The following is a 27,321-nucleotide window of genomic DNA, read 5'->3' as shown; positions in this document are numbered from 1 at the left end:
AGTCAATTCTATTAAGCTATAGAAGTAATTCTAGATAGAAGTTTAGAGATGCATTAGAGAACATACAAAAGAAGCAGTGGTTAAGTAATTTTTGAAATCATTCCTTGTAATACATCATTTATCTAGCTATTATCTACATCTTGTTGAAGCAAGGATTCAATATAAAGTTATTAAAATTTTGAGAAGGAAATGAAGCTTAAAATAAAAGATGCATCTTAAAAGAAAGTGCAATATAGTTGAATATTTTTAAATACAGCTATGAGTGATAATGTGTATTATGAATAGAAAACTTTTTCAAGACTCTTATAAATAAAATTAAAAAATATGTGGAAGACAGTCAAAATGTAATATGTAATAATAGATGAAGGTCTATATACTTTTTAGCCATGCAAATATAAAATAATAATAATAAATATATATATATATATATATATATATATATATACATATATATATCTACATGTATATATCATTAAATAAATTAAAGATTAATAGAGGTCAAAGACTTGAATTTCACCTAATCTAAAGTATATAATAAAGAAACATATAGAATATAGCAAGAAGATATAATATTCTTCTTCATATGCTTTTAAAAATACTAATATTATAATTACTTCTACTTTCTAGTTTAAAGATGTTATTTATGATTTAAATTTTGGCTAGAATCTTTATTTAAGATAAAACTATTAAAGAAAAGAAGTCTAAAAGCTACAAATACTTAACATCAACAAGGTTTGGATAAGAAAAGAAGTGTGGAATATAATATCTCTTACTTCTAATACCCTTTATTTATAAGTGGAGTTACATCCAAAATACATGAACTTCATCCAGAGACATCTTCATCCTTCCAACTAAACCTAGATTCATCTTAATTTAGCTACCACCTTAAAATCTTAACTGCCACCATAGCAACTTCTTTTAATCTTTTCTTACTTTTTGACTATTAACAAATTACCATGATTAATCTTCATGTGGTGGTAACTAAGTAAAAGCTTGTTGATCTTCAATACTTGAATTTTGCTAATTTTTAAAAGACTTTCAATTCTAATCTCTATATCAACTTGTGATGTCTATCCTTTACTTATGCCTTTATAAGCACATCAGCAAGTATGTCATTTATAACACAATACTTCATACCTATTATTCCATTTTCAAACTTCTCTCATATGAAATGATGTTCAAAATCAATGAGCTTGTTCTTTGAATGGTGTTTTGGATTCTTAGAAAATACAAGACATCCTTGATTGTCACACATAATTAGAGTTGCCTCTAATTGCATTAGTCTAATTTCTTCTAAGAGTTGTCTTATCCAATATGCTTCTATTGCACAATGACTTATTGCCATGTACTTTGCATCCATCGTTGATCTTGCAATGATAGGTTGTCTCTTACAATTCCATGAAATGACTCCCATTCCAATGAAGAACACATATGTTATTGTGGATCTTCTATCATTTGTATTTCCAATTCAATCTACATCACAATAATCTTGCAAATCAATGTTCTTACGACTAAGGCATAATTTGAAGTCCTTTGTACCTTTTAAGTATCTTAATATCATCTTCCAAATCACTCATCTCATATTCTTTCTCTAATTTGGCCTTCATCCAATCCATCTTTTCTATATTGTTACTGAAGATGATCAAGTCATCAATATAAAGGATTACAATGAGTAAGAATTCTTTTGATTGTATCACATACAATGAATAATCAGCCTCACTCCTTACAAATCCTTCACTGACAAAAAAAAAAATGTCAATTCATTGGTACTATGCCCTTGGTGGTTGTTTCAATCCATACAAGGATTTCTTCAATTTACATACAAGATTTTCTTTTCTTTATTATACAAATCCTTGAGGTTAATCAATATATATGTCTTCTTATAATTTTCCATTCAAGAAGGCTATCTTTACATCTATTTGGTGTATTTCCAAATCTATTGGTACCTCAATTATTACAATTGTCCTATTGGTTGTGAATTTAGTAAGGGATGCATAAGTCTCATTAAAATCAATCTCAATAACTTGTAAATATCTTTTGGCAACTAATCTTGCCTTGAGCCTCACCACCACACCTATTGCATCTCTTTTTGCCCTAAACACCTACTTACAACTAATACTGGATCGATTTGTTGGAAGAAGTGCCAATTTCTATGTATCATTATTCATAAGAGATTGGTACTCTTCTTCCATAACCTTCTCTCATTTGATTGCATCTTCAAACTTCATAGCATCACACAAAGACAACAAATCAGCAAAAAGAACAACATTTACATGTTCTTCACTTATTTGAAGAAAGATATGATTCTTCCATCATTCACTACATTGCCTTCTTCCTTTCAAAGGATATCTCTTTTCACTTCTAGAAAACATTCACCTTGTTGCACTCCATATTATTTTCTAACCTTCTTCTTTCTTAAATCTTGTCATTTCTCACTTAATGATTGATACTTCTCATTATCATTATCATCATAATCTTCAACATCTTCATTTCTTTCATTGTTGGTCTTAGCAATTGTAGTAGCATTCATCTTTTCAACCTTCTTTGATTTTTCATCTTTAACATCTTTATTATCTTCATCTTCTTATTTCTTTGCTGAATTCAAAGATGTATATACAAACACACTATTACTCCTACTAGGACACATCTCTAAGTATTCAAAAGTATTCTTGTGCTCCAAAAACTCAACATCATGACTTTTGAAGATCTTCTTGGTTTCCAAGTACATTAGCCTATGTGCCTTAGTACCTTCGCAATAACCAAGAAACATACACTTTATATCTTTTGTATTAAATTTGGACCTCATACAATCTAGTATTTTTGCATATGCAATGCAACCAAAGGTCCTCATATGAGAAATGCAAGATTATCTCCCACTCCAAGCTTCTTGTAGTGTCATTGATATAAGAGTACTTGTTGGATACTTATTTCTTGTATACATTGCATTTACCACAACTTTTGTACTAAATTCATAGCCAAGATTTTGAACATGAAGTATATTCCTTATCATCTCTATAATAGTTCGACTTATCCTTTCAGTAACACCATTTTGTTGTGGAGTGTATAGAGTTGTGGTTTGTCTAGCAGTTCCTTCATTCTTCAAATAAACATCAATTTGCTTAGATATGTACTCACCTCCATTGTTCATACGCATCACCTTGATTTTGCATTCACTTTGATTTTCAATAAAGTGCTTTAAACTCCTTAATCCTCCAAAAGTATTCACTCTTGGCTTTAAGAATGTAGATCCAAATCTTTCTTGAATAATCATCAATGAAAGTAAGAAAATACCTTGATCCTCCAATATTTATATTCTTCATAAGTCCACATACATCTGAATAGACAATCTCCTGTAACTTGGTAGCACATATTGCTATACTACTTGGAAATGAGGCCTTTTGTTGTTTGCCTTATATGAATCCTTCATATGCAAGTTGTTTTGTATTTTGGCTTGTATTGCCAAGATCTAAGCCACTTACCATAGACTTGATCTTTCTCATGCTCTTCACATTCAAATGGCCAAGGAAAAGATGTCATATATTCAATTTATCTTGGTTTGATGTAAACTCAACAAATACAGCTACATCTACTCTATTCACCTTCTTACAAATGAGGTAGTACAAATTTCTCTCTTTAAAGCCTTTAGAGACCTTGTCTCTACTTACTGTTCTTATAAAACATCCATTTATGTCAAATTAAACTTTAAAACCTTCTATTATAAGTTTATTCACCGAAAATAGGTTTTACTTCATCTTAGGCACATGAAAGACGTTTTTGAATGTGATCCTATTGGTTTGTCCATTCACAACTACCTCCACCATAATAGAACCAATTTCAATGGCTTCACATATGCCACTATCCACCAACACTACATTTGATGTTGAAATAGCCTCATAAGTATCAAATGAATACTTATAAGCTGTCATATGCTTGAAACAACATGAATCTACAATCCATCCTCATATGGCAGCCTTAGAAGTCTCATTTGTTGCTGAGAATACATAATCTTGTCTTCCAAACTCAACTTGTATACTATTTATATTCTCTTTTTTTATCTTTTTTTCTTTGTAGTAATTTCAAATAAAATGGCCTACTTTATAACAAATAAAGTAAGATTTGATATTATCTTATTGATTTGAATAGTTGCCCTTGCCTTGACTTGAGTAGAGTGCTAAAGCTTCACTTTGGAGATCCTTTTCTTTCTTCTTCATTACTTTATGAACAAGTCTTGCCGTCACATAGTCCATTATAAGCTCTTTTAGCTTAATGGACTCCAATGCCATAATGAGGTAGTTGTAGGATTCGGAAAGGCTCATCAACAAGATCATGACAATATCACTTTCTTTTAAAAGCTTGTCAACAATTGCTAGTTGGTTTGCAAGAGCATTTATCTTATCAACATGAGCCATAAGGTCTTCACCTTCTATCTTGCAAGTGAAGAAATTCTTCATTGTATAAATGATGTTGGATAAGTTCTTGCTCTCATAGATATTGCAAAGAATCTTCCATATTTTTGTTGGTTTTTTACAAGAGATAATGTGGAAGAGGTTGACTTCATCCACATTGGTTGCAATCAATCTAAAAGCCTTTTTTTTATAACATTTGAACTGCTTCTTCTTCTTCATATTAGCATTTATACTTGGAGCCTCTTTATTTTCATCTATAATATCCCAAAGATCCAAAGACACCAACAAAAGTTCCATTTTTATCTTCTAATGGTAGAAATTTTTACCTCTAAATTTTTCAATTACTCTCAATCCTTCACCCTTACTTAAAGCCATGTCTAAGGTAGAGATGTATCAAAAAAGATTGAAAGAAGAAGTCCTAATGCTCTCAAAATCAGCGAGAAAGTATTGTTGCCTTAAAATCACAAAATCCTTCTTTGTGAACAAACTAATGTTCTTATTCTCAAAAACACTTTCAACTTCACTTCTAAGACTTTTCAAAAGTCTAATGACCTATCTAAATGTTTCAAATCTGATTTTCTACTCAAATAACACTCTTATGCTCACAAATCACCTCTATACACCATAAGAGGCCTTTGAAATACAATCAATATCTTTAAGACATGAAACTACAAAATTAGACCACTAAAGATCTATCTCAACAAAATCCCAATGCAAGTTTTTTATAACTTTTCCTTAAGGTGAAAAACCAAATACCAACACCAAAATGCTTTTGATCACAAGTAAGAACAAACCAAGATCTAGATTTAGATCTGAATCTGAAAATTAGATACTTCTAAATCCTAACATAAATAACAACAACTTGATCTATTCCACACATCAACAACCACTTCAAAGAACTTCAAAACACTCAAGCAAATGTAAGTGTGCCCATAACCTATTAAAGAAAAAAAATCTAAAAGCTACAAAAAACTTAGCATTAGCAAGATTTAGATACAAAGAAAAGTATGGAGTAAGATATCTCTTACTTCCAACACCTTTTACTTATAGGTAGAATTTACATCTAAAGTACATGGACTTCATGTAGAGACATCTTCATCCTTCCAACTAAACCTAGATTCATGTTAACCTAGCTGCCACCTTAAAATCATAATTGCCACCATAGTAACTTCTTTTAATCTTTTGCTACCTTTTGACTATTAGGAACTTACTATGATTAATCTTCATGTAGTGTTAATTAAGTAAGAGCTTGCTGATCTTCAATAGTAATTGATTACTTTTTATAATTATAAAATCTTAGGTATAGCTAATGAAATACAATTTATATATATTGTTTGTAATTGAATATGAATTTAAAATAAGAATTGGATTGTAGGAGGTTTTAATTATGTGGAAATATTTTTGAAAGTAATTTTATATTTTATATTGTACGTAGATGTTTTTGAAAGCATTGATGCACTTATCAATGCAATTAAGATGCTTTAGATATAAGCAATTTTCTAAAATAAAATCTAATATATTAGAAGGAAAATCAATACTTCAAATACTTTCCAAGCTATCAAATAGAATAATTTTTGGCTCTTGAAAGCATGCTTGTATTTTTAATGCAATGTAGTACTTCTAAAAATATATCTTTATTTTCAAAATTATATTGCATTTGATAGTTATGCTTTGTTATAGTATATACTTGATTATTTTTAATAGTACAAGCAATATTAAGATATATTCAAGAAGAATATAAAATTTCTAATTTATTAGTAGATATCAAACTTATTGTACTTGGATGTATATTTATTTATACAAATAGACTTTATTCTTAATTAAAAGTTACTAACATCAACAATAAGATTTCACACAGTGCATTTGTTATACTGCAACTATTTTATATTAGGACTCTGACAAATAAAAATGATTATTGTTATAGATATCACTTTGATTTGATAATGCTCAAAAAATCTCTTAATTAATTGCATCAACATTGTCATATATATATATATATATATATATATATATATATATACTACTACTACTACTATAAGTATAATTATATGATATGCGTTCCAAATGGAAGACTTTGATAGGTGCATGAATTCACTTATAAATTTATTTATATACTCTAAAAGAGTTGTTTTTGCCCAATTCTGATTGAGCATGAGTGGTATTGCAAGCAATATTTATTAGAAGCATGTGAGGCATGTGGTGTAGCTTGATTATTGCCTATATGTCTAGTGGAGGATTTGGAGTATATTATTTTGTCTTAGAGATGCTACGAGACAACCTTTGTAAATACGGTTGTATCTATAGAAGAAGAAAAAATAAATAAATAAAATAAAATACTAAAATTTTCAAAAAAATACTTTATTTGTAGGCCCACATTGTCTTATAACATATTGTCTTGCTTGAAAATGCATTAGGCACTTTTTTGTGGAAAGTAAATTGGAAATTATAATAAATTTCTTAAAAATTCTGATATAATCTTAAATATGTTTTAATTGAAAAATTAATAATTTTAATCAAATCTTAATTAATTCTAAAAAAATCTTAAATGAAATTTAAAAGAATCATAAAAATTCTAAAGAAATACTAAAAAAAATTAAATATATCTTAAATAAATTTTAATCAAATTTTAATTAAAATCTAATAAAATCTTAATAAATATTTAATAAATCCTAATTAAATCCTTGATAAATTTTAATCAAATTCCTACAATGATCTTAAAACCTTAATAACTATTAATTAAATCATTGAACTTAATTAAATATTTTTACATATATAAATCTTTAAGCAAATAGAAAGCAAAAATACTTTGAAAAAATTTGAACATATCAATTGAAAAAAAATAAAATAAAAAATAAACTCTTAATTTTTTTAAGTGTTAGTTATCTTCATTTTTCAACCATAATATTGATCTTTTAATATCAATAATTCTTTATTTAACTATTCACTTATTCTTTAAATCAATAAAAAAAAATTAAAAACTAAGCTCATTATACTCTCATAATTTTTTTTTAATTAAATCAATACATTATTCAATATCACAAAAACTCTCATTGATTCTAAAAACAAAATATAAAAGATCTTAATCCAATCAAGTTCCAATATTCTTTATTTTAATCATTTGATTGATCTTACATTTGAAGAGTACATTCAAAATAAGAATATTTAAAAAATCACATTGACTATTATCTATATTTGTAAGTTAATTTGCTAAAATATTTTGAAATAAGATTTTCTATAATATAATTTTTTTCTCTCTTTTACCTATTAGTCATGCTACAACATGGCAATATTATAAAATTTTATTAAATATAATTATATATAATATTAATAATATATGTAATATAAGTTAGTGATGAAAATTTTATTGATTGAAGTGATATTATTTTACATAAATTTTGAAAAAAATTATAGCTTTCAAGTCTAAAATGAGATCCACAGCTCATACTATCAAAGCTAATAAGTCACAATGATGATTCATATTACTTGTATGCACAATTTAGTACATACTGTAGAAATATCATAAAGATGTTCACTATTAGATTAATAACAATAAATCACACGACATTATATATCTAGAATTACTTCAAAGAGCATTGGATGTGATTACAAATAAAAGGCATCACATGCACATAACATTGAATTTGGAGTAGTGAATGTGCCACCTAATTTAAATCATGTTGACCAATATATTTTATTACAAGATATTTGTACACCAGTAATAAATGTTAGATAAAGTGGCAATTTTTTAGAACTATGCATGGATAAGATTAGACTTCATTTAGTCTTTGTTTTTTGGTCATGCATTTTATCAATCTTAGATCACAATATTTAAGAATTCTTTTGATTCATTTCAATAGTTCTTCTTTTGTGCATTATCAAACCATGTTTGCAATTAAGTAGCTTTGTAGGAAAGTGGAAGGGAGTAGATATAATGGTGAAAAATAGACTAGCTTATAAATAATTGCATAATCCAAAGCAAAGGCTCCAAAAGGCTTATAATATTGTCAAATTCTTATATAGAATATTATTTTGTTGCATAGAAATATCTTTTAATAGAAAAAATCAAGTTTTTATTTTATAATATTTTTGTGATATGTCAAAAGATGATATTGACAAAGCTTAACATTAGAATTAGTACTAAATATTTGCACTCTATTTTATTTATTTTGTAGTCAAGCCAACCCAACTAATGATTAAAATAATAGCTTATTATTATTAGCATTGCTAGACAAAAAAATAAGAAGATTGTAAGAATTTAGACTACATATATTTATAGGTACTAAAAAGGATTTTACTTAAGAATACAAGAATTATGAAGGTAGTGATATAGGAACAATTGAAGATAGGAAAAAAATCTCAATTAGGAAACAGTGTAAACAATGATTATTATATTAGAAATTGCTTTACAGTGATAGTTGAAGACAAAAATGCAAAAAAAGTATGGTTTTATTTATTGGAATATTAAAAGCTGCATTTCAAGATTTATAAGCCCGTCATTTTCATATGGAATAATATATTTGAAGTGGAAGATTAAGTAGTGGAGGATTTTTACTATCAAAAATAGAATCAATAACAATCTAACAACTATATGTTTCTTAATGGATCACTTTTAAGATTTATCTACATATGCTATGTACAAGATAAGGATTTTAAGTTGTAATTGTGTGATCACTTGCTTTAGAATAATAAATGAATATACAAGCTGCATACATAATATCACTAATATGCAATGAAATAACTAGTTATATGCTTTTTTTATTAGTAATATAATATTGATTGAATTTTTATTATTTTAAGCTTATCTATTTATAAATCTATTATTATCATAAATACTAAATTTGATATAAATTTGAATATTAATAATTTATTTCAAATTTTCTATATAATAGTCATAGAGAGAATCATGTCTAAATAGTACTTTGGTATGAATTCAATGATAGGATCTTTCTTTGAAAATTTGATATTAAATCTATTAATAAGTTCAATTTGATGATAGTACTTAAATATGTTGGTTTGATGATCTTTATACTAAAATTTTTTAATGAAAGTTGGATAACTTACCTAATCTAGAAGTATGCATGTCAACCTCATACACAATGGAGATAGAAAAAATTTGTAATAAATATTGATTTAGGAGTACTTAGGAAAAAAATAGCATATCATCTATAATTGGAAAATATAAACCATAGCCTCTCATTCCTACACATGTTGAATCAATATCTAAAGCATGCACAATCACATCTAAATGCAATTGTCAACTTGGCTACTTCAAACTATGCAACATATTACATCTAATAGTACCAACTTTATTGTACAACATATTGATATTCCATCTTTCATAATAATTCTATATATTTTGAAGATTTTCACATATTATCACATTATAAATTATGTTACACTACTTTTGAAAGGATTTAGATGAGGATATTTAGTTAGAAATTAGTATTGTATTAATATGTCTAGCATTACTTTCTTATGGATTATTTTTAAGTTTTAGTATGGATGTGATAAGTTGTATTTTATTATTTTTTAAGATTGCATATAAGAAAATGGACCATTGGGGGTTGATTTCAAGTAATGAATCTAAAAGAACAAATAAGAAAGAAATATGAATTAATTAAATTTCTTATACATCACCAAAGTTTCTATTGATGCATTTAAAGCAAATATTTACTTTTGTATAGCAAATCAAAGCTAATACAAATTCTTAATTCTACATTTCTTTTTTAATTCTAAAATTAAATAAATAAACTACTATAATTGAAGCTTATAGTTTAATAGATCTATTTTTCTATTGGTTGAATAAATATTTATCTGATATATTGTGATGGCATATTTTACATCTTATCTAAAGATCCATGGCTTCTTATAACTTGATTTTTTTGTTGAATATATAATCTTAGAAGAAATATTCATTTTTTGATTCAATAATGTAAATCCTCCATCTTTTGTTAACAATGCCTTTGTAGATTTGTCAATAATCTTCTTTTCAAAATTCTTAGTTCTTGTGATTTTTGGCTCAAACGGCTTGGCCATGTCTTCATGTAATAATGATATACATTCTTTTCTATGTAATTTTTTTCCATCCTATATTTCTTTTCTTTTTCCATAATCCTTCTTATCAATCATTTTCTTCTCCACGTATTGATTTTTCTCCTCTACGATACTTTATACATGTATAGCATTCTTTGTAATTGAAATCTTTGGACTAGGCACAATCTTTGGTCATAGCTCTTCTTTTCATATCCTTTAATGCATCCAATTTTTAAATAAAGCTTTTGTTTTATATTTTTATTATTTTTTTTTTAGGCATGATATTTCTAAAATGACATGTCTATCAACATTACTATCTTTTAACTTTGTGAAGCATTTATTGCCTAGATTTGTGTCATCTTAGGATGATAATAATATATAAATTGTAATATCATGGTCTACATTAATAAATAAATATTACAAATCTTTCTAAGTTCTAATAATTAGATTCATGAGGCTATTTCTATAAAAAATAATATTAGGTACTTTGCATAATAGTCTTCCACCTTAACTATGCTTAATATCCAATAAAGTATTATTACCAAAGTTTATGATGTTATTATATTTTGATTTTGTGGAAGGCATGCCAAATGCCATAGGCTTAGCAAACGGCTTAAAGGATGAGTCTATTACATGAAAAACAACACACATTAGGATGAATGACATATATAGGCTATAAATAATGTAAGTATGGAATATCAAAGCATAAAAGAAGTATTTATAAGTCTTGGATTGCACTTTTTAATATTGAGGTATTCCATCAAAATTAGAATTGTCTTCTCAAAAGCTATGAAGTACCATCACAAGTTAAAGTTTGTCTTTGAAATCAATGTAATACTTTCATGATATAGCCAATTACTTTCAAAATCATTGTATTGCATCTTTGTTGCACCATGCTTGACTTTCTATGATGGAATGCTCTCAAAGGTTGATGACTATCTTCTAAAATATCAGATTTGATTCCACATGCAATGTATTTATATGTATAAGTATACATCTACTACTAAAAGTACAAACCTACATTAAAAGGTAATTATGTGTTTTCTAATGAACTTCATCCATATATCCTAAGCATAGACTTAATGGCAAAATACATAGAGAAAATATTACTAAAAAATTAGTAAATATCTTAACAATCATAAAAATAGATATACAATGTAAGTATTTTTTTGTAGAAAATATATTTATTCACTTTAGGATACAACCCTAGAGCAGCTTACTTGCAATAATTAATATGTGTAATGTAGCTAACCTCATTATCTTCTAATTTGTATGTATTAAATAGATCTTTGTTAAATTCACCAAATCTTTAGTTCTTTAGCCATATAAAAGAGGCCATTTATTGACAATCTTTGTGAATATATCCATGCTTTACTATAAAATATATTATAATATACCAATGATGATAAAGATGTTGGCAATGACATACTAACATATTATTTTGTGAAAAGGCCTTGCTATAAAAAATACAATTTGTAACCATCATTCTATTCGTTGTTGTAATAGAGGCTTGGTTTGAATAGTACAACAAGTATAGATGAATCTTGAGCCTTGCCTAATAAAACTTAAGAAGCATGTGCTATTTATATAATATGGGATATTATGGATCATGTCAGTCTTAATTTGACAATGTTTCTTAATACTTATTGTTCTTCCTCTCCAACTACAATTTCAATGTCTCCAATATAGACTTGTGCCTATTCACTTAGTGTTGTAATATCTTTATCTTGTTATAATGCTTCAACACTTCATCTTACTCCAGATTGCAAAGCCTAAGAAATAAGCAACTTAATAGTATTATATGCACATTTCTTGCATTTGGATATAAGTTGTCAAAGTCAATAGGACTAAAAATGGCACAAGCAATAATACATGACAAGTGACTACTAAATCCTTTTTATGATTCTATTATCACAACATCTTCCAACTCAAAGACTTTGTGCTAATTATCTTTAATCTCTATCAACATTATAATTTTGTCTAGTAACATAACTTAGATAAATTCTAATATTATTCTTTCTATATAACACATATCTATCAAAATCATCTTTTTTTGATACTTATTCAAATACATCTTTTGATACATTGACTTTTTGGCTAATCATTCCAAAGATGCTACTTGAAGCATTTGCAAAACTTCTATACTCAATTTTTATTTTTATTTTGGATTATAGCCTCTAAGCTTCTTCTTCAATTTATTTGTCAATCTATCTTGTTCTTCTCTTTGCAATAATAGGTCTTCTTTGGACATTGTTCTTTACTAAACTTCAAACCCACTTGTCTAGGCTTAGCCACCAAGAAAACAATATGTTGCTCTTCTTTTAAAAATACATCACATTAATTGATCCATTTGGTCTTATAAATCATGTACCCAACTTATTGAGCAATTTTAATTTGGACGGCATAGCTAGCCTAATTTACATCTTTTTTTTTCTTCAAATAATAAATTATTTTTATACAAAAAAAATTACAAGCAAGTTTTAGTTTAACAATTTGTCATAAGAATAACAAAGCGGTCACATCTAAAGTACAAAATTTAACATTGCCTCATCTATTATTTCTTTCATACTAAATCTCTTTGATCACATCTTGTTAAATTGCTCAAAAAGTTTTGTTGTATCAACTTCAAATTATTCTTTAGTTAAATGAAGATTCACACTTCTCTACGAAGTCTAAAATGCCTCTCAAAAGAATCTGCATTTTGTAGCAAAGGCAGAGGCAATTGCATCTTCAACTTTAATAATACCCCTTTGAATGTGACGACCTTCATTTTAGACTTTTCTTTCCTAGTTATAGTTGTGCCTTCCACCCTATTAACTATGATCTTATTCTTGATTCTTTTGTACAATTGAGACATAGTAGCTATTTGTTAAATCCAACAAATGCATAAGAACCACTATGTTGACCTATATGACTCTAAATCTAACTAAATTGCCACTTATTGCATACAAATCCTTATCTTGGGCAATAAGATTGAATATTGCTAGAAAAAAAAGACGATACTAGTATTTTTGGTAATGCCAAAGTTTTTGATATATATAATCAATCACTATTATAAAAATCCCTAATTTGATGACTACTAAACTCCATCACCTACTTGTTATGTTTTATTAAGTTCAAAAAATAGAATAACAAGACTCACAAGATTGACTATATGTATAAAGACATATATAATATAACTCAAGTATAGAATATGTAGCTTAATATTTTTTAATTTTTGTAAAAGATTATATATGAAAGTGTCTACTATGGCTTTAAAACCATCCATCCAATCATGGAAACCACCGTATGTTGATGCCATGTATTAGTTATAGTTTTGTCAATATATTATCTTTTCTTGTCACATTTAAATCAGATTTTGCTATTACCTATTAATCAATTTTTAATAATGACATAGCCATAGAAAAGTATAAATAATTGAATGTCAATGATGTGATCTTTGAATGAATTATATTGGCTATCAAGAAAAGGATCCATCTTCTAATGTAATATATAGTGTGAGGCGATGTTTAATAATTCAATATAAAAAAAATATAATAATAAAATAATTGATAGAATTATTGTATTTTTTCCAATTTATCCAACATATATTTTTTAACTAACAAATGAAATTAATTAATTAATTAATTAAATTAAATTAAAAAAATTACTAACATAATATTTTATATCTACACATCCATCACTTGTTATTAGATTGCCTCTTGCTCTCTCTTGCTTATTCTCTCTATGTCTCTATTTTTATTTTATCCTTATTTTTGTCTTTGCTTGTTTTTTCTTTCATTCTCTATTTTGTTCTTTATTCTTTTCTCTAACTTATTATCTCTCTTTTTTTGCTCATTTTTATTTTCCCACTTCATCAACATCTCTTTCAAATATAGACCTCAATACAACATTAATAGCCTAGTTCTTTGCCATCTAGTAGCAAATTCTTCTCACTATCAAAGGAAAGTCCTTCACTCTTTTTTAATTGACTCTTGATTAGAAGAACAAGCAAGAATGTCCAAAAGCACCTTCTTAAAGCTATGTAAATTCTTGCGTGATAAAAATGTGCTAAAAGATTCTACTACATACTCAATTCAACTTTAATTGTGCTTATATTTTTATATTGTTGGACAGTGGTCCTCAAACCAAAATATAAGAGAAAATTTTTAATATTTTGGTAAAATTTTCTTTTGTAGTAACAATATCTAAATTGTATATCATAGCTTGTATACACACCAAATTCTTCACAAATCTACAATGAGCCAACTCAATTAATAATAATAATAATAATAATAATAATAATAATAATAAAATCATCATATTTTTTATATTTATGAAAGTTGACTTATACCACATTGTGGTAAGATTTAAGTTGGTTCTTTGTAAATATAGTATTGAACTCTCTATTTGTGGAAACAACTAGGGCATCTCAAACCATTGCTTTAAATTTGTTTTGCAAATGCTTCTCTTTTTGTTGTGCAATTAACATTCCTTCAACAAAGAAATTATTGCATTATATATTCCAAACTACTTGTGATTTTATTTAGCTACCACTGTGGTAAGTTATTAGTGATAGAGTCACTTGTAGTATTGAATGTATAATAGTAGTGGTGGTTGACAAGGAGATAATAAATATTTTATAAAACAACAAGTTGTGAGGTTTTTTTTCTTTTTAAATAAAATATGTTTTCAAAAACTATTTTATTTAAAATTTTATTTTTATCATTGGACTGCCAAAAATAATAAAAACTATTTTTTAATTTAATCTATTTTTGGATCAAATTGGAATTAAACATTGAGTTGCCAAACATGCTCTAACCTTAGTAGTATACTTTCTAGTCAATTTAAGTTATTTGGAGGTACGTGGGATGTAGTAATATCAATTGGAGGTGTAGCATTAATAATTTTTTAATAATAATATATCACTAAATATATTAAATACTAAAATTTTAAAAAGAAAATATTTGATTATAATGATAATAATAATTTTGTACATTACAAATTAAACAAGGTATTTTATCAAAGAACTTTTAGTGTAAAAAAATATATTATTCTTTGCTTTGTAGATTTGAATTTAGTTCTATATACACTCTAAAAAACAAAATGTCATTTTTTATATCTTAGGATAGATTTATTCTATATGAATGGCTTGTTTTAAATAAATTAAATTTAAAAATATTTATATTATTAAGAAATTAGATTCTAATTAAGTATGATATTTTTATAAATATAAATTATTTTAAATTATTTATTTTATTAATATTAAGTAATCTAAAAGGATCATTAATATAAAAGTACATGCAAGTTATGTTATTTTATTTTTATTTTAGATTATACAATAAGGAGGAAGTTAAAGAAGTTCTAAAGAAGTATATACAAATAATTCTTAAATTCTATTATTAATTTTATTTTTAGACATTCATAATTTTTTATTATATCTTAACAATCTTGTTACTTTCTTAACAAAATTGTTTCTTTAGTTATTTATTTATTTATTTATATTAATGCAATAAGGTCAACAACTTTGTACTATCATAGTTAATGCAAAGATCATAATAAAATATTTAATTGCTCAAAAATATTTTTTAATTTATTTTTTGGTAACATATACCTTCTAAAAAAACCTCTATTATATCATCTATTTCTTGATTTTTTTTGCTTTAATAACCGATTAAAATTATACATTATTAATATATTTTAATATAAATAACAAATAATATGATATATGCAACAACAAAAGACTTGGATATTTTGTCATAAACTAAAATATTAGTTTATTTTACAAGATATTAAATGAAATTTTTCATTTCAAAAATGTACCTTCAATAATCAAAAGAATTTAATCTTTTTTACACAATTAAAAAAAACCAGGGTTACAAGCAAAACAAACTATGCAAGTTGTAAAAGTTGAAGCAGTGGCTTGGTCAACTTTTCAAAACCAAAACATCTTTTGTGTGGGAGGAAAGCCAAGCAATTTGAAACTTATGCTTTACAGATATGTGAACTTCAACGTTAGTTTCAAGACATCCCCAACTTAGCAAACATTTGTCTGTGGGCTCTGCTTAAACTCTTGTGCATGGATTCTATTGAAACTTGTGACCTATTAGATTACTTGTTTTTACTTATATATACACATTTAAATGTAAATTGTTTGTTTTTTTGTTCTTGTACTGTTTCTTTTCAATGCAAAACTCAAACTTGAATACGTTAATGTACAAACATACACGCACATGCAAGGACCCACTTGACAAAAGTTCTAAGCAGAATCGATTCCTCATGCGATTTTTACTTCGATAAACTGAGCTCGGAATCGAGACAATGGCGCATCCATGATGCGTGTTCGACGTGAACTTGAGTTGCATGAAGATTATCGTTTGCTTGCTTCATGGCTTTCCAGTAGATTCAGTCTCCAAATTCTGTGTTCCAAGCTTTGATTCCCACAGTCACTTCCGCATCTGCCACTCCACACAACTTTTTTTTATCCTTCAATGCATGATACCGCAAGGGGTGTTCTCTTTCTTTCACTCTCAATTCCTCATCCAAATCACCCCAACACCGCAACTGGGTCCCTTGGCGTCTACCAAATGATGTGGAATACGTCAAGAATCCAAGAGAAACTTCCTGCAATCCTTTCGGTTGATGCTCAGTAATTCCTAGAGATGCCGCCTTCGTCACGTCCATGTAAGGACGGGGCTTATAATCTCCAGACCATCAAGGTACATGTCCCACGCATTATTTTAAACTGGTAGCTGGATTGGATGTGGAAAGCATTTTCAATCAAATTGACATGTAACGAGCACACAGATCAAGTATACATTCCAATAAGTTTGAGATGGTCACCTTTTGAAATCTCGCATCAATATTTATTCATATAACTATCTGACGGTGTATTTAAACAATACATTCACGTAATCATTTAAGATAAGAGTTGCTGCACATCGACTCAATTTTGCTGGACTCTTTTTTTGTTACTGTCACACATTTTTAAGCAGCACGTATCATTCCAAAAGGACTTTAATGACGGTTGGTTATTGTGATAGAACTCCACATTGGCTTAACTCGTGAATTTCCAATTACTAAGCGGGGACTAAAATTTCCAATTACAAGCCTCAGAGCTGATAAAATAGAGAACATGGCAATGAGAATTTAACATTCTGGTTGGTTGGTCACAGCTATCGATGCTGTGTGTCGATGACGTAAAAGTCGAGGCTATATGTTCACAAGAGCAATTCAAAGGCACTAACACTTCTCATGGCTGAGGTGTGGCAGATTGAGCATATAACAATTTCCAGTAAATTGATTTCCGTAGTCAGACAATTCTCCACTTTTACCCCCAAATAGGCAATCAGAAAGCCTGCACAAATTACAAGACCAGGGATGTATTACATATCTGACTTAACCATCGAAATATTTAGCAACTGTAACGAATAGAAGCACTTGCGTGGAGAACTACACTGGTCGACATGGTATTCAATCACCAAATTGAAGGTTTACCGTCGCAGGTGATACTCAAGCTTTCCAAATTCCAGTAAATAAACAAAGATACAAATCCATATAATTCAGTCTAGACGTCCACTGTTCGTATCATCTTTCAATGAAATAGCATACAGGAGAGGGAGAGGGAAAACAATAACTGGTCTAGAAGGTCGGTCACCTTCAACGTCGAGAACAGAGCGAATTTCGACATAACTAAACTCTTTCAAAGGTAAGAAAGCTCTGCTGTAGAAGCGGATGCTTAGCCTCACAAGAGGACTCCCTTGCCGTGTTGTTCCATCTGTAGCAGCCATACTATAGGGGTCACCTGAGTCGCGATGAGTTCAATATGTCCAAGTTCATTGATAGAAGATTCTGACCTGACTTCTGAATATTGCATGATGACAATCTGCACAGTACTAAAACAAACACTGAAATTTGAGACTTCAGGTAAACAATTATATTCGCATGCACACTACAGCAAGCTAACCTGGGCAAACGAAGTACCAATTCCATTAGGGGTGATAAACCCAAAAACACTTGCAGGCACAAAGATTGATTACCGACTTTTAAATTTGTCGGTCAACCTTCCAGAATCTCATTGCAGAACTTGTACATTGACTTCTTCAGCTCTGTTAGCAATTTTCACTAACATTCTCTAACGAAGTGTCTACAGCCTGCACCTCAGCACTTCCCAGAAACTTGAGAAGGGCACGTCGAATTTCTCCTATGCGAAGAGCAGCCTTCTCGTCCATGGAAATCTTGTCATGCTTTGAATATTCGAAAGCACCAAGAAGTGGCGCCATCGTTGCACCACATACCTGTTCCGGCCTGATGAATTAATCATGTCTCAGCATAAAATTAAAAATGGAACGAACTAAGAATTTCCACGAATATCTACTAAAAACAAGAACGAAGTTTAAGACACATACCACGGAAATTCATGCTAAGTCTGTCGGTCTGACCAGGAGGCGTCTGAAGCTAAAACTGTGGGTAGATGAGGAAGATAGCGAAAAACTAATGGCAAAATCTTCGAACGTCTTTGCATACTCCACATAAGAGAAGTTTCTAAATCTTTAATAAGAAGTGCATCTGGGGTCTTTGCGTCAAGTTTTTGCATATCCTCGCCACTGACGTGTCTGATTCCAGTGGTAACGAATTTTTCTTTTCAAATGAAGGAGAACTGGACATTTTAGGCTTTTGATTCAGCGCAACATTCAAGCCTTCACTTCTAGAAGATGGATTTATCCCACATAATTGCTCAAGAAAATCTTCATATGCTTTAAAAGCATTGACTACAGATATTTGCATGCCAGAATCTGTTGAATGTGGTTTACGAAAATTTACTTCTAAATTGGTATTTGTTTCATGGTTTCCAGTAACTGATACACCCCCACCACTTATACGATGCTCCTGTGAGGAATTTCCAGAATTAGAAGTTACTTTCTCATCTCCATCGATCAATGTATTTCTCCTATTTGATCTACTGCTGTTCTTCAATACTCCTTCCTCGCTGACTTTACCAGGCTTATCAACTTCTGAAACACCTGTAACCACCGTCAAGCCAGAGTTCCAAGATGGAAATGGCTCTAATCCTTCTGCAAGCCTAGCAAACCCACACAACCCAACACATAATCTAATAAGGAACAATTCCAGCAGCCACAGCAGATCCCTTCTGAGCTGGATAGAAATATGACTAGGGCAAGCAAGAGAGCACATACTTCGAAGCGTTTACAGAACTTCAGGTGGAACTACAACATAGGATTGGAACATACCTGGAAACGTAGCATAACAGCCTGGGACCAACTGCGAGTTCTTCGCGATGCAGGAAAGCCTGATAGAGATTGCAAACAGAGCCAGCAAATACGCTTACAGAGGGATCGTGCACACGGAACCGTGTCATGCGTGCGTTGAAGTGGGGAAGAGCTCACTCCCCCGCTCAGTGGAGAGGAGTTGAGAGCCACAAGTTTGGCTCGTGGCAGCTTGCTTTATAGACCCCCGCAATACTGCTGCTGCTTCGAGGCCAGGTCTTGCGGCTACAGCAGCGCCTCTCTCGCCCGCCGAATGGATGGATGATATCTCTCTCATCCGTCCACATTCGTCTATGCCCGTAACTTTAAATGTTACTGACTTTATAGGTTTCCAACTTTTCGTGAGAGTACTTTTCATTCCCCAGCTTGACTTCCCGCTTTACGTGAAGCTGGATGTTTTTCATTGGATGATTTTGCGTTACGCATTTCAATGCCCATTAAGAGTATTTCCTTATTACGGTATACTTGAGTTTATGGGCTTCTCACAGTTTGGAAGATTTGTTGTTGCTATTTATAAATATATATGTTTTATATTTTTTAGTTTGTTTTTTATTTTTTTATGTATATATGTTATCAATTATTTATAAAGAATTTTTTCATGTATGATATTTCTTAGTAATTCTCATATCATAGACATTTAGTCACCAATCCCACTTTTTTATTTTTAACATTTTGTGTATGTAAATGTATACACTTTAAATTATCATTTTGAAAGTTTCCAATGGCAAGCACTTGACTTTTTACAGGTAACAACATTCTATAACATTTTTCACACGTGTTATTTCAACATTTCACAATTCACATACACTTTGAAACTATTTCTACCGATTCTTATAAAAATTGATACAAAATTACCAGCACCAAAATTCTGCTGTTGAAATCATCAAAACTAGAAGGTGCATGTTTAATATGATGGAACAAAAAAGTGAATCCAGAATTGAAACAAACGTCACTCGAATTTTGTTACCTTTGTGTGGTGCGAGATGTGGCAAATACTGTGGGCCATACTATACAAACGCTTTTTGTTTTTGACTTGGAAAGGTCACGTGCAGACCAGAGCAGTGACCCAATCCCGCATCAGGGACCTAATCCCGAATAGGGGGCTTAATACCGCTTAAGGGGCCTGATCCCACGCGGCTTGGGGGGTGAGCCCCTGCAGCGAAGGGGATAGTGGGGGACGGAGGACTCCTCAATAGTCTCACGCTTCGCCACTAGATCGTGTCTCCCTCCGCGCCAATTCCACCCTTCCCTTCTCGAAAATTTCCCTCATATCGGGAGCTCAAAACGTTTGGAACATCGTGAAACCACCTTCGCAATATTCGATCCCACCCACGTCCCAGATCACTCGCCCCCAGCACAATGTGGGTGACGCTCCGTGGCCTCTGTGTCAACTGATCGTAGTTTTTTTATGCCAGCGCTTCGCAATTTGGTGTTGAGGAGTTGGGTTCTCAAATTGCCGCAACGGGCCTGAAGGTGAGTAGCTTGGAGTGCGATTTCAGCGACTGGAGGATGGTTCAGTAGAGAATGTGAGTTGGGTTGAGGGTGGAGCGCATCTCTGAGAAGAGAGGTGGCGGAATGTGAACTGGGATTGGGTGCATAAGTGACGGCGAAATGTGAGAAGGGGTTCTGTGAAGGAATGTGTTGTGTCGGTATGAGTGTGAATTTGAGATCGTCATCGGAGGGAGAGTTTTTTGGGGGGGTGTGTTGGATGCTTGTGGTGCTCAATCTGAAAGCTTTCTGTCCGAATTGGTTGTGATTTAGGGGATTAAGCGGCTGCGTTGTTATCAGTAAGTAGGTGTTCGGGTTGTGTGCTGTAAGGATTATGGCTGCAGGTGGGAAGAGAGAGGCGAAAGATCCTTTGGATTACTTGACAGAGGCGTGGCGGGTGCTGCGATTGTCGGTTCGATGTTCGACGCGGGTGCCCACATGGGATGCTGTTATGTTGACCGCAGCAAGCCCCGCGCAGGCGAATCTGTATCAATTGCGGTTGGAGCAAGCCAAAATGCACGGTACGATCGCCAAAGAGACAGTGGTATTGGCTGTTCCCGACCCTGAAGGGCGGCGAATTGGCTCTGGAGCAGCCACAGCGAACGCACTTCGAGCTCTTGCCTGTCATTTACAAGTAACTATTACACACACGGACATGATTTTACATGGTTGTTTGATCTGGATCAAGAGTTCGGATTCGCAAGGTTTAGGATTCGTTTTCCAGAGGATGTCAGCTTTCTTCCAGTATTACTGTGGAAACGCATAAGAGCTTCAGTCAAGCTGAGGTAGGTTGCATGTTGTAAATTCCATTTTATGTCTCTAAGCTGGATCTCGTTGATTAGCAAGAGGATATACTGACTTTGAGTATTTTGAATAGGATGTGGAGGGGAGTCTAGCAGGACAGGATCTGACCACGACGACCACGCCACTCGCTTTCGATCGAAGAATGCGGGTGCTGCTATTGCACACTGGCGGTGACTCTAAACGAGTTCCATGGGCAAATCCTATTGGCAAAGCGTTTATACCGCTACCATTTTTGGCTGGGGATGAACCTGACGGACCGATACTTACTTTATTCGACCATATCCTTGCGATCTCTGCTGGCGTGCTTCAATCCTTTAGCAACAAAGGTAATCATCGGGCTACATGCACGTTACCAAAAGGACGACACACGTAACATTTTTGGTTCAAACCTTTATTTCATGTTTGAAGAGTGCGATTCTTGTTGCAGGTGGTTTGCTGATTATGACTGGCGATGTCCTTCCATGTTTCGACGCGTCATCAATGACACTCCCCGAGAATGGTGCCATTGTGATCACGGTCCCTGCACCTCTGTCTAGAGCATCAAAGCATGGTGTAATCCTGGGTTCTCAGGTTAGTATTGGTCTTTTGGGTTCTACTTCCCCTGATAGTTGACTTTGATTGTGTGCTTGTGTAAAAAATTGTGCAGCACTTCTGATAGTTTACTCACATTGTTGTAAACAGAGTGATAAAAACACAAGCACTCTGCCTCTTGTGATAGACCTGCTTCAGAAGCCGAGTTCAAAGGAAATGGGAAAGAGGGGGGCGATGCTGGCAGATGGCACAGCGCTGTTGGATACGGGTATTTTTGTTGTACGGGGAGATGCTTTCAGCAACCTAGTAGCATTTGCACTTCTGGATCCAAACCCAGTGGCAGATATTCTTGCAACAGGGGAAGAAGTGGGTGGGCTCCCTCTCTTTGCTACTATTTTTCCTTTGTCAGCAACAGGCACGGTGCTGTTAAATGAGTTAAGCTGTAACTGACATTTCTTCTTCTTTTGGAGTTCAGTAGTATGAATAGAAACTCTTGAATGTTTGGTCTACTGCAGGTGAGTTTATATGAAGAGGTTGCAGGGGCGTGGGTGTCAGCAAGGCATGAATGGCTAGTATCGCGGCCGCTTGGCAAGAAGCTCATCAATGCATTGGGGTCCAGCAGATTGTATCATCATTGCGCTGGTGTGAGACGAGCCCTTTCCTGTTTTCGCATGTTCTCACTGTGATTTGCCTTGTGTTAGGGGCATCAGCCTTTGTTATCTGTAGGTATGTTCTAAATTATGTTTTTAAAAAATATCCGCAGAGAATATCTTGTGTGCCATCCATTCACTTTTCTAGTTCTTTTTTTTGTGCTATATTCTATCGGAAGAGATTCAAGGGCTCTGTGCCAGTATTGCTAGTTTTCTAATCTGGCATCGTGTCTTGGATCCAGAGGAATTGGAGTTCCTTCATTTCGGTACATCCAGTGAAGTCTTGGATCACTTGGTAGAGGATCACAAAGGCCGCGTCTTACGCAAACAGTTCAGTGATATTCCTGGATCTCCTCTGTGCGAAGTGGCAGCATCAGCATCTGTCATTGGCTGTAAAGTTCACCCTTGTGTCTCGGTGGGTGAGGGAAGCTTAGTCTTCAGTTGCACGCTTGTGGCGGGCACAAGGGTTGGCAGCCGGTGTGTAGCCATGGGTCTTACTTCAGAAGAGCCTGATTCAAGCTTCACTCTTCCCGACCGCCATTGCTTATGGCGGGTTCCGGTCTCATTGAAAACACTGAGCGGTGCTCAAGTTGTTCTTTGTTGTGGTCTGGATGATGACCCCAAGGTTTCTTTTTCATCTGGAGGCTCGTTTTGTGGTGGACAATGGGGCAAATTTATTAGAGATCGAGGAATTTGTAAGAGTGATCTTTGGGGTCCCAATGAGGACGAAAACCTCTGGAATGCTAAGCTATTCCCTGTTGTGTCACTTCAGGAACAGGGCATTAGCTTTGCCATGTGGTTGATGGGTGCCAGTCGAACAACCTTCGACAAAAACTCTGAGCTTACCCTGTGGTGTACCAGTCATCGTCTCAGTCTCAGAGACCTTCATCGTCACATCAACTTCAATCAGCTGAACCATGAAGTTGGTGAGCACATTGCCACTTTAGCAGGTGCTTTTCTAAAAGCAAGCATTGTTTGTGGAGCTTTGGGTCGCAATTTCTCGCAGCTTTGTCAGAGCATTGCGCTTGGTGGCAAGGAAACCGCTGCTAAGCTGTTTAAGGAATCAAACTCGTTAATCACGGATCTTAAACGCGAAAATACAGCCTTTGCACCTTCAAGCAGGGTGTGCCAAGCATTGCTCGATATATGTGAAGCTTGCGGGGACCCTTGCTCTGAGTCTATTTCCGATGCCTGCGTCTGGGATGCAGTAGCTGCGGAAACTGCTGTTGCTGTGGGGCAGAGTGTCGGAGGTACGCAATCAGGCTCTTCATTAGATTTGTTTCGGCTAGTTGAATCCTATTAGGTGCTTCGCTGAAATATATGTACAGTCTATTCTGAATGCCAATATTGATGAGGACTAACAGAGGTCAAACGTCTCGATGAATTTCCAAACGATACATTACTTATATCATTCACCTGCAAGTCGTAATGCCTGGTCAAGTACTTTTGGGTTTCAAACCTCGCCATTCATAACTAGCATCTGTATGTTAGAATATCGCACGCGAATTCTCGGCCGCAATTTGTAGTACATGAAGTTCTGTAGTTGGTCATTTTTTTGCAGAGATGGAGGCGGCAAACGAAGAAATTGCAGTTCCAATCTCTATAAGAGCTATTATTCGCTCTAGAGTTGAGCTTCCTGTGCGTTTGGACATTGTTGGTGGATGGAGCGATACTCCACCGTGGAGTCTTGAAAGAATTGGCTGCGTGCTCAACATGGCTGTGCAACTGGATGGTCGGTCCCCATTGTGTGCTGAAGTGCTACTTCATTCTGATGGTGCCGGAGTCACTATTTCTGATGAGGAAGGAAATTCAATAAAAGTTGACGACAGAAGCAGCATTCAAGTACCTTTCGATTCGGACGACAGGTTCCGATTAGTGAAAGCTGCCTTGGTTGTCACAGGTTTCACCAGCAAAAACTCGCTTTCCACTTCAGGGAGGCTCGATATCACCACTTGCTCGAACGTACCACGTGGAAGTGGACTAGGAGTATCTAGTGTACTGGCAGCTGCAGTGGTGAAGGGCCTTCTCGAAGTCAAGCAGGGTGACACCTCTTCGGAGAATGTGACTAGGCTTGTTTTGTTCTTAGAACAGATCATGGGCACCGGAGGCGGGTGGCAAGACCAAATTGGTGGTGTGTATCCAGGCATTAAGTGTACGACAAGTATGCCAGGGCGGCCGATTTCTCTCAAAGTTGAGGCTGTGCCCGTGAGTGACGCCTTGAGACAAGAACTTGAGACTCGGATGTTGGTTGCTTTTACAGGACAGGTAAGGGGAGAACATGCCTTTCAGAAGGGATGCTTTACAGCCTAATAGCATCACTGCTCGTTTACATCTTCGGTTTGTCTCCTCTATTTGTTTCGGAGGTTGAGGGTAAGTGATCTGTTGTGACATTGGGATGGTTTTATGCAGGTGAGGTTGGCACACAAAGTGCTACAAATTGTTGTTCGGCGCTATTTACAACGTGATGCACGTCTCATAGCTGCAATCAATCGGCTCGCCGCTCTTGCCAAGCTAGGTGAAGCCGCCTTCGCAGCAAATGACTTGGATGCTATTGGCGAGATTATGACGGAAGCCTGGTTTTTGCACCAGGAGCTCGATCCAAATTGCAGCAACTCCTTCGTGGATTCTTTGTTTCAGAAAGTGAAACACTTAAGTTGCGGACACAAGCTTGTTGGTGCAGGTGGAGGGGGTTTTGCCATCTTCATAGGCAAGGATAAGAACGCAACTGAAGAGATGAAAGTTCTGCTTCAGAGCGTTGGTCCTCCGGTTCAAGTGTACAGTTGGGCTTTGTTCGAACCTGAATCAAAAGTTGTTGCCGAACTTGATTAGAACTCTGATTAATATAGTCTAAACTTCACCTTGTATGCCAACAAGGGTCATAGCGAGATAGGTGTTACGCGAAGTTGATGAATTTGGTCCATCAGCCGTCTTGTCATCATTGTCCGGACTCAAATGTTATTGGAACATATTGAACACGTGAGGTAGCCATTTCACAGAAAAGTTCCATTGAATTGCCTGTATCCAGTTCACCTATCTCTGGGCTGACAACAAACTTTACGGTACTTTATGTAGCAATTTTTGATAAATCTGAAGGAGGAGATTAGAAGAACTCACTCACTTTCTCGATGTTCTAGCACATCGTGGAAGTGACGTGGCTGGTGGCTACGATTTTTGTTATCTTGATTGAGATAGCTTATTTCTCTGCATGTATTTTGATATTTCTGTTCACAGTCGACTAGTAGTGATGTTCGCGTATGACTTATTGTATGTTTGCCTTTCGTGGGGACAGTTCCTCTTCAACACTGGACAAGGACAACACATTGAGACTGCTCTCTACCAGTACCTATCTCAGCGATTGCCCAAACAGTGCAAAAAAACTGGAGTTGGGCCAGATAGCAATCTGGCTCTCGAGTGTGCGTGGGCCCTCTGATGAGGGTGGTGACCGGTGATCGCGGGGATGTGCCATACATGATAGCGCGCACGCTTACCATGCGAGAGGGTATGGGGATCGGTACCCCGCTTCTCCATAGACATAGCTTCGTAGATTAAAGCATCTGTGGAGAAGGCGGGGAAGGTCCTCAGTTCAATTCTCAGTGGAAGTTCCCTTCTATCCGTAATAAGATTGGAATCAAAGATGAAAACTAGAGTTTTAGGTAGGGTCGCCTCGCGTCTCACTGGTGCAGGTCCGTCCTCCCTCTGCTTTCACCCACACTCCATCACCTCCACGCACCGCATTTCCCCCTTCTTGCATGCTTTCTGCTGCACGTCGAGATGTTGATTGGAAAACCCACTTGGGATTGAACATTTTTAGTAAATTTCCTAGTGTTGATTTTGTGGTCTTCATGACTACCCACAGGTCTAATAAATAAAAATATTTAAAATTGTAATTAAACTAGAAACCGGAGCAAAAATACGAAGACAACAAAGCTCATGGTTCGGCAAGAAGAGAAGACATGTAAGAAAATTAAAGAAGGTGAGACGACCAAGAGAAGTTATGAAAAGTTAAAATAAGTAGAAACAAAAAGAAGAAGGGGTTGTAGGCGCTGAGGCTAGCCTACAATTCTTATCAACCAAGGCTGGTACAAGAGGGCACATCGGGACCCCGGACTTTAAAGAGGAGTTGTTTTTAGACTTACCAAAGAC

General features: G+C 33.4%; 2 protein-coding genes across 15 annotated transcripts; one reads left to right on the top strand and one right to left on the bottom strand.

Annotated features, from left to right (window-relative positions):
* Positions 1-17,470: 17,470 nt before the first annotated feature.
* Positions 17,471-19,846, bottom strand: LOC112278269 (uncharacterized). 11 transcript variants are annotated; one of them, XM_073531873.2, is made up of 5 exons: positions 19,670-19,846; positions 18,827-19,500; positions 18,458-18,725; positions 18,076-18,313; positions 17,471-17,775 (listed from the first exon to the last, which is right to left on the bottom strand). In XM_073531873.2, the coding sequence occupies exons 1-2, from the start codon at positions 19,795-19,797 to the stop codon at positions 18,963-18,965; spliced, it is 666 nt and encodes a 221-aa protein (XP_073387974.1). In that variant the 5' UTR covers positions 19,798-19,846; the 3' UTR covers positions 17,471-17,775; positions 18,076-18,313; positions 18,458-18,725; positions 18,827-18,962. The 11 variants fall into 11 exon arrangements, with proteins under 11 accessions (XP_073387974.1, XP_073387975.1, XP_073387972.1 ...); XM_073531874.2 differs by having other exon boundaries at positions 18,076-18,303; XM_073531871.2 differs by having other exon boundaries at positions 18,056-18,313; positions 18,462-18,725.
* Positions 19,847-20,909: 1,063 nt separating this feature from the next.
* Positions 20,910-26,178, top strand: LOC112278448 (bifunctional fucokinase/GDP-fucose pyrophosphorylase). Of its 4 annotated transcripts, none has more exons than XM_024511970.3 (9): positions 20,911-21,178; positions 21,524-21,827; positions 22,071-22,323; positions 22,425-22,567; positions 22,679-22,894; positions 23,044-23,170; positions 23,421-24,428; positions 24,740-25,443; positions 25,588-26,178. In XM_024511970.3, exons 2-9 carry the CDS (start codon positions 21,528-21,530, stop codon positions 26,005-26,007), a joined length of 3,171 nt encoding a protein of 1,056 aa, XP_024367738.1. In that variant the 5' UTR covers positions 20,911-21,178; positions 21,524-21,527; the 3' UTR covers positions 26,008-26,178. The 4 variants fall into 4 exon arrangements, with proteins under 4 accessions (XP_024367740.1, XP_024367738.1, XP_024367736.1 ...); XM_024511968.3 differs by having other exon boundaries at positions 21,467-21,827; XM_024511971.2 differs by having other exon boundaries at positions 21,040-21,178; positions 21,538-21,827.
* Positions 26,179-27,321: the final 1,143 nt, after the last annotated feature.

The sequence above is a fragment of the Physcomitrium patens genome, chromosome 25 (genome assembly GCF_059467195.1).
Source record: "Physcomitrium patens ecotype Gransden chromosome 25, ASM5946719v1, whole genome shotgun sequence".
Classification (NCBI taxonomy): domain Eukaryota; kingdom Viridiplantae; phylum Streptophyta; class Bryopsida; order Funariales; family Funariaceae; genus Physcomitrium; species Physcomitrium patens.
Note: the sequence above shows the minus strand (reverse complement) of the source record. Positions and strands in the feature narration are given on the sequence as shown.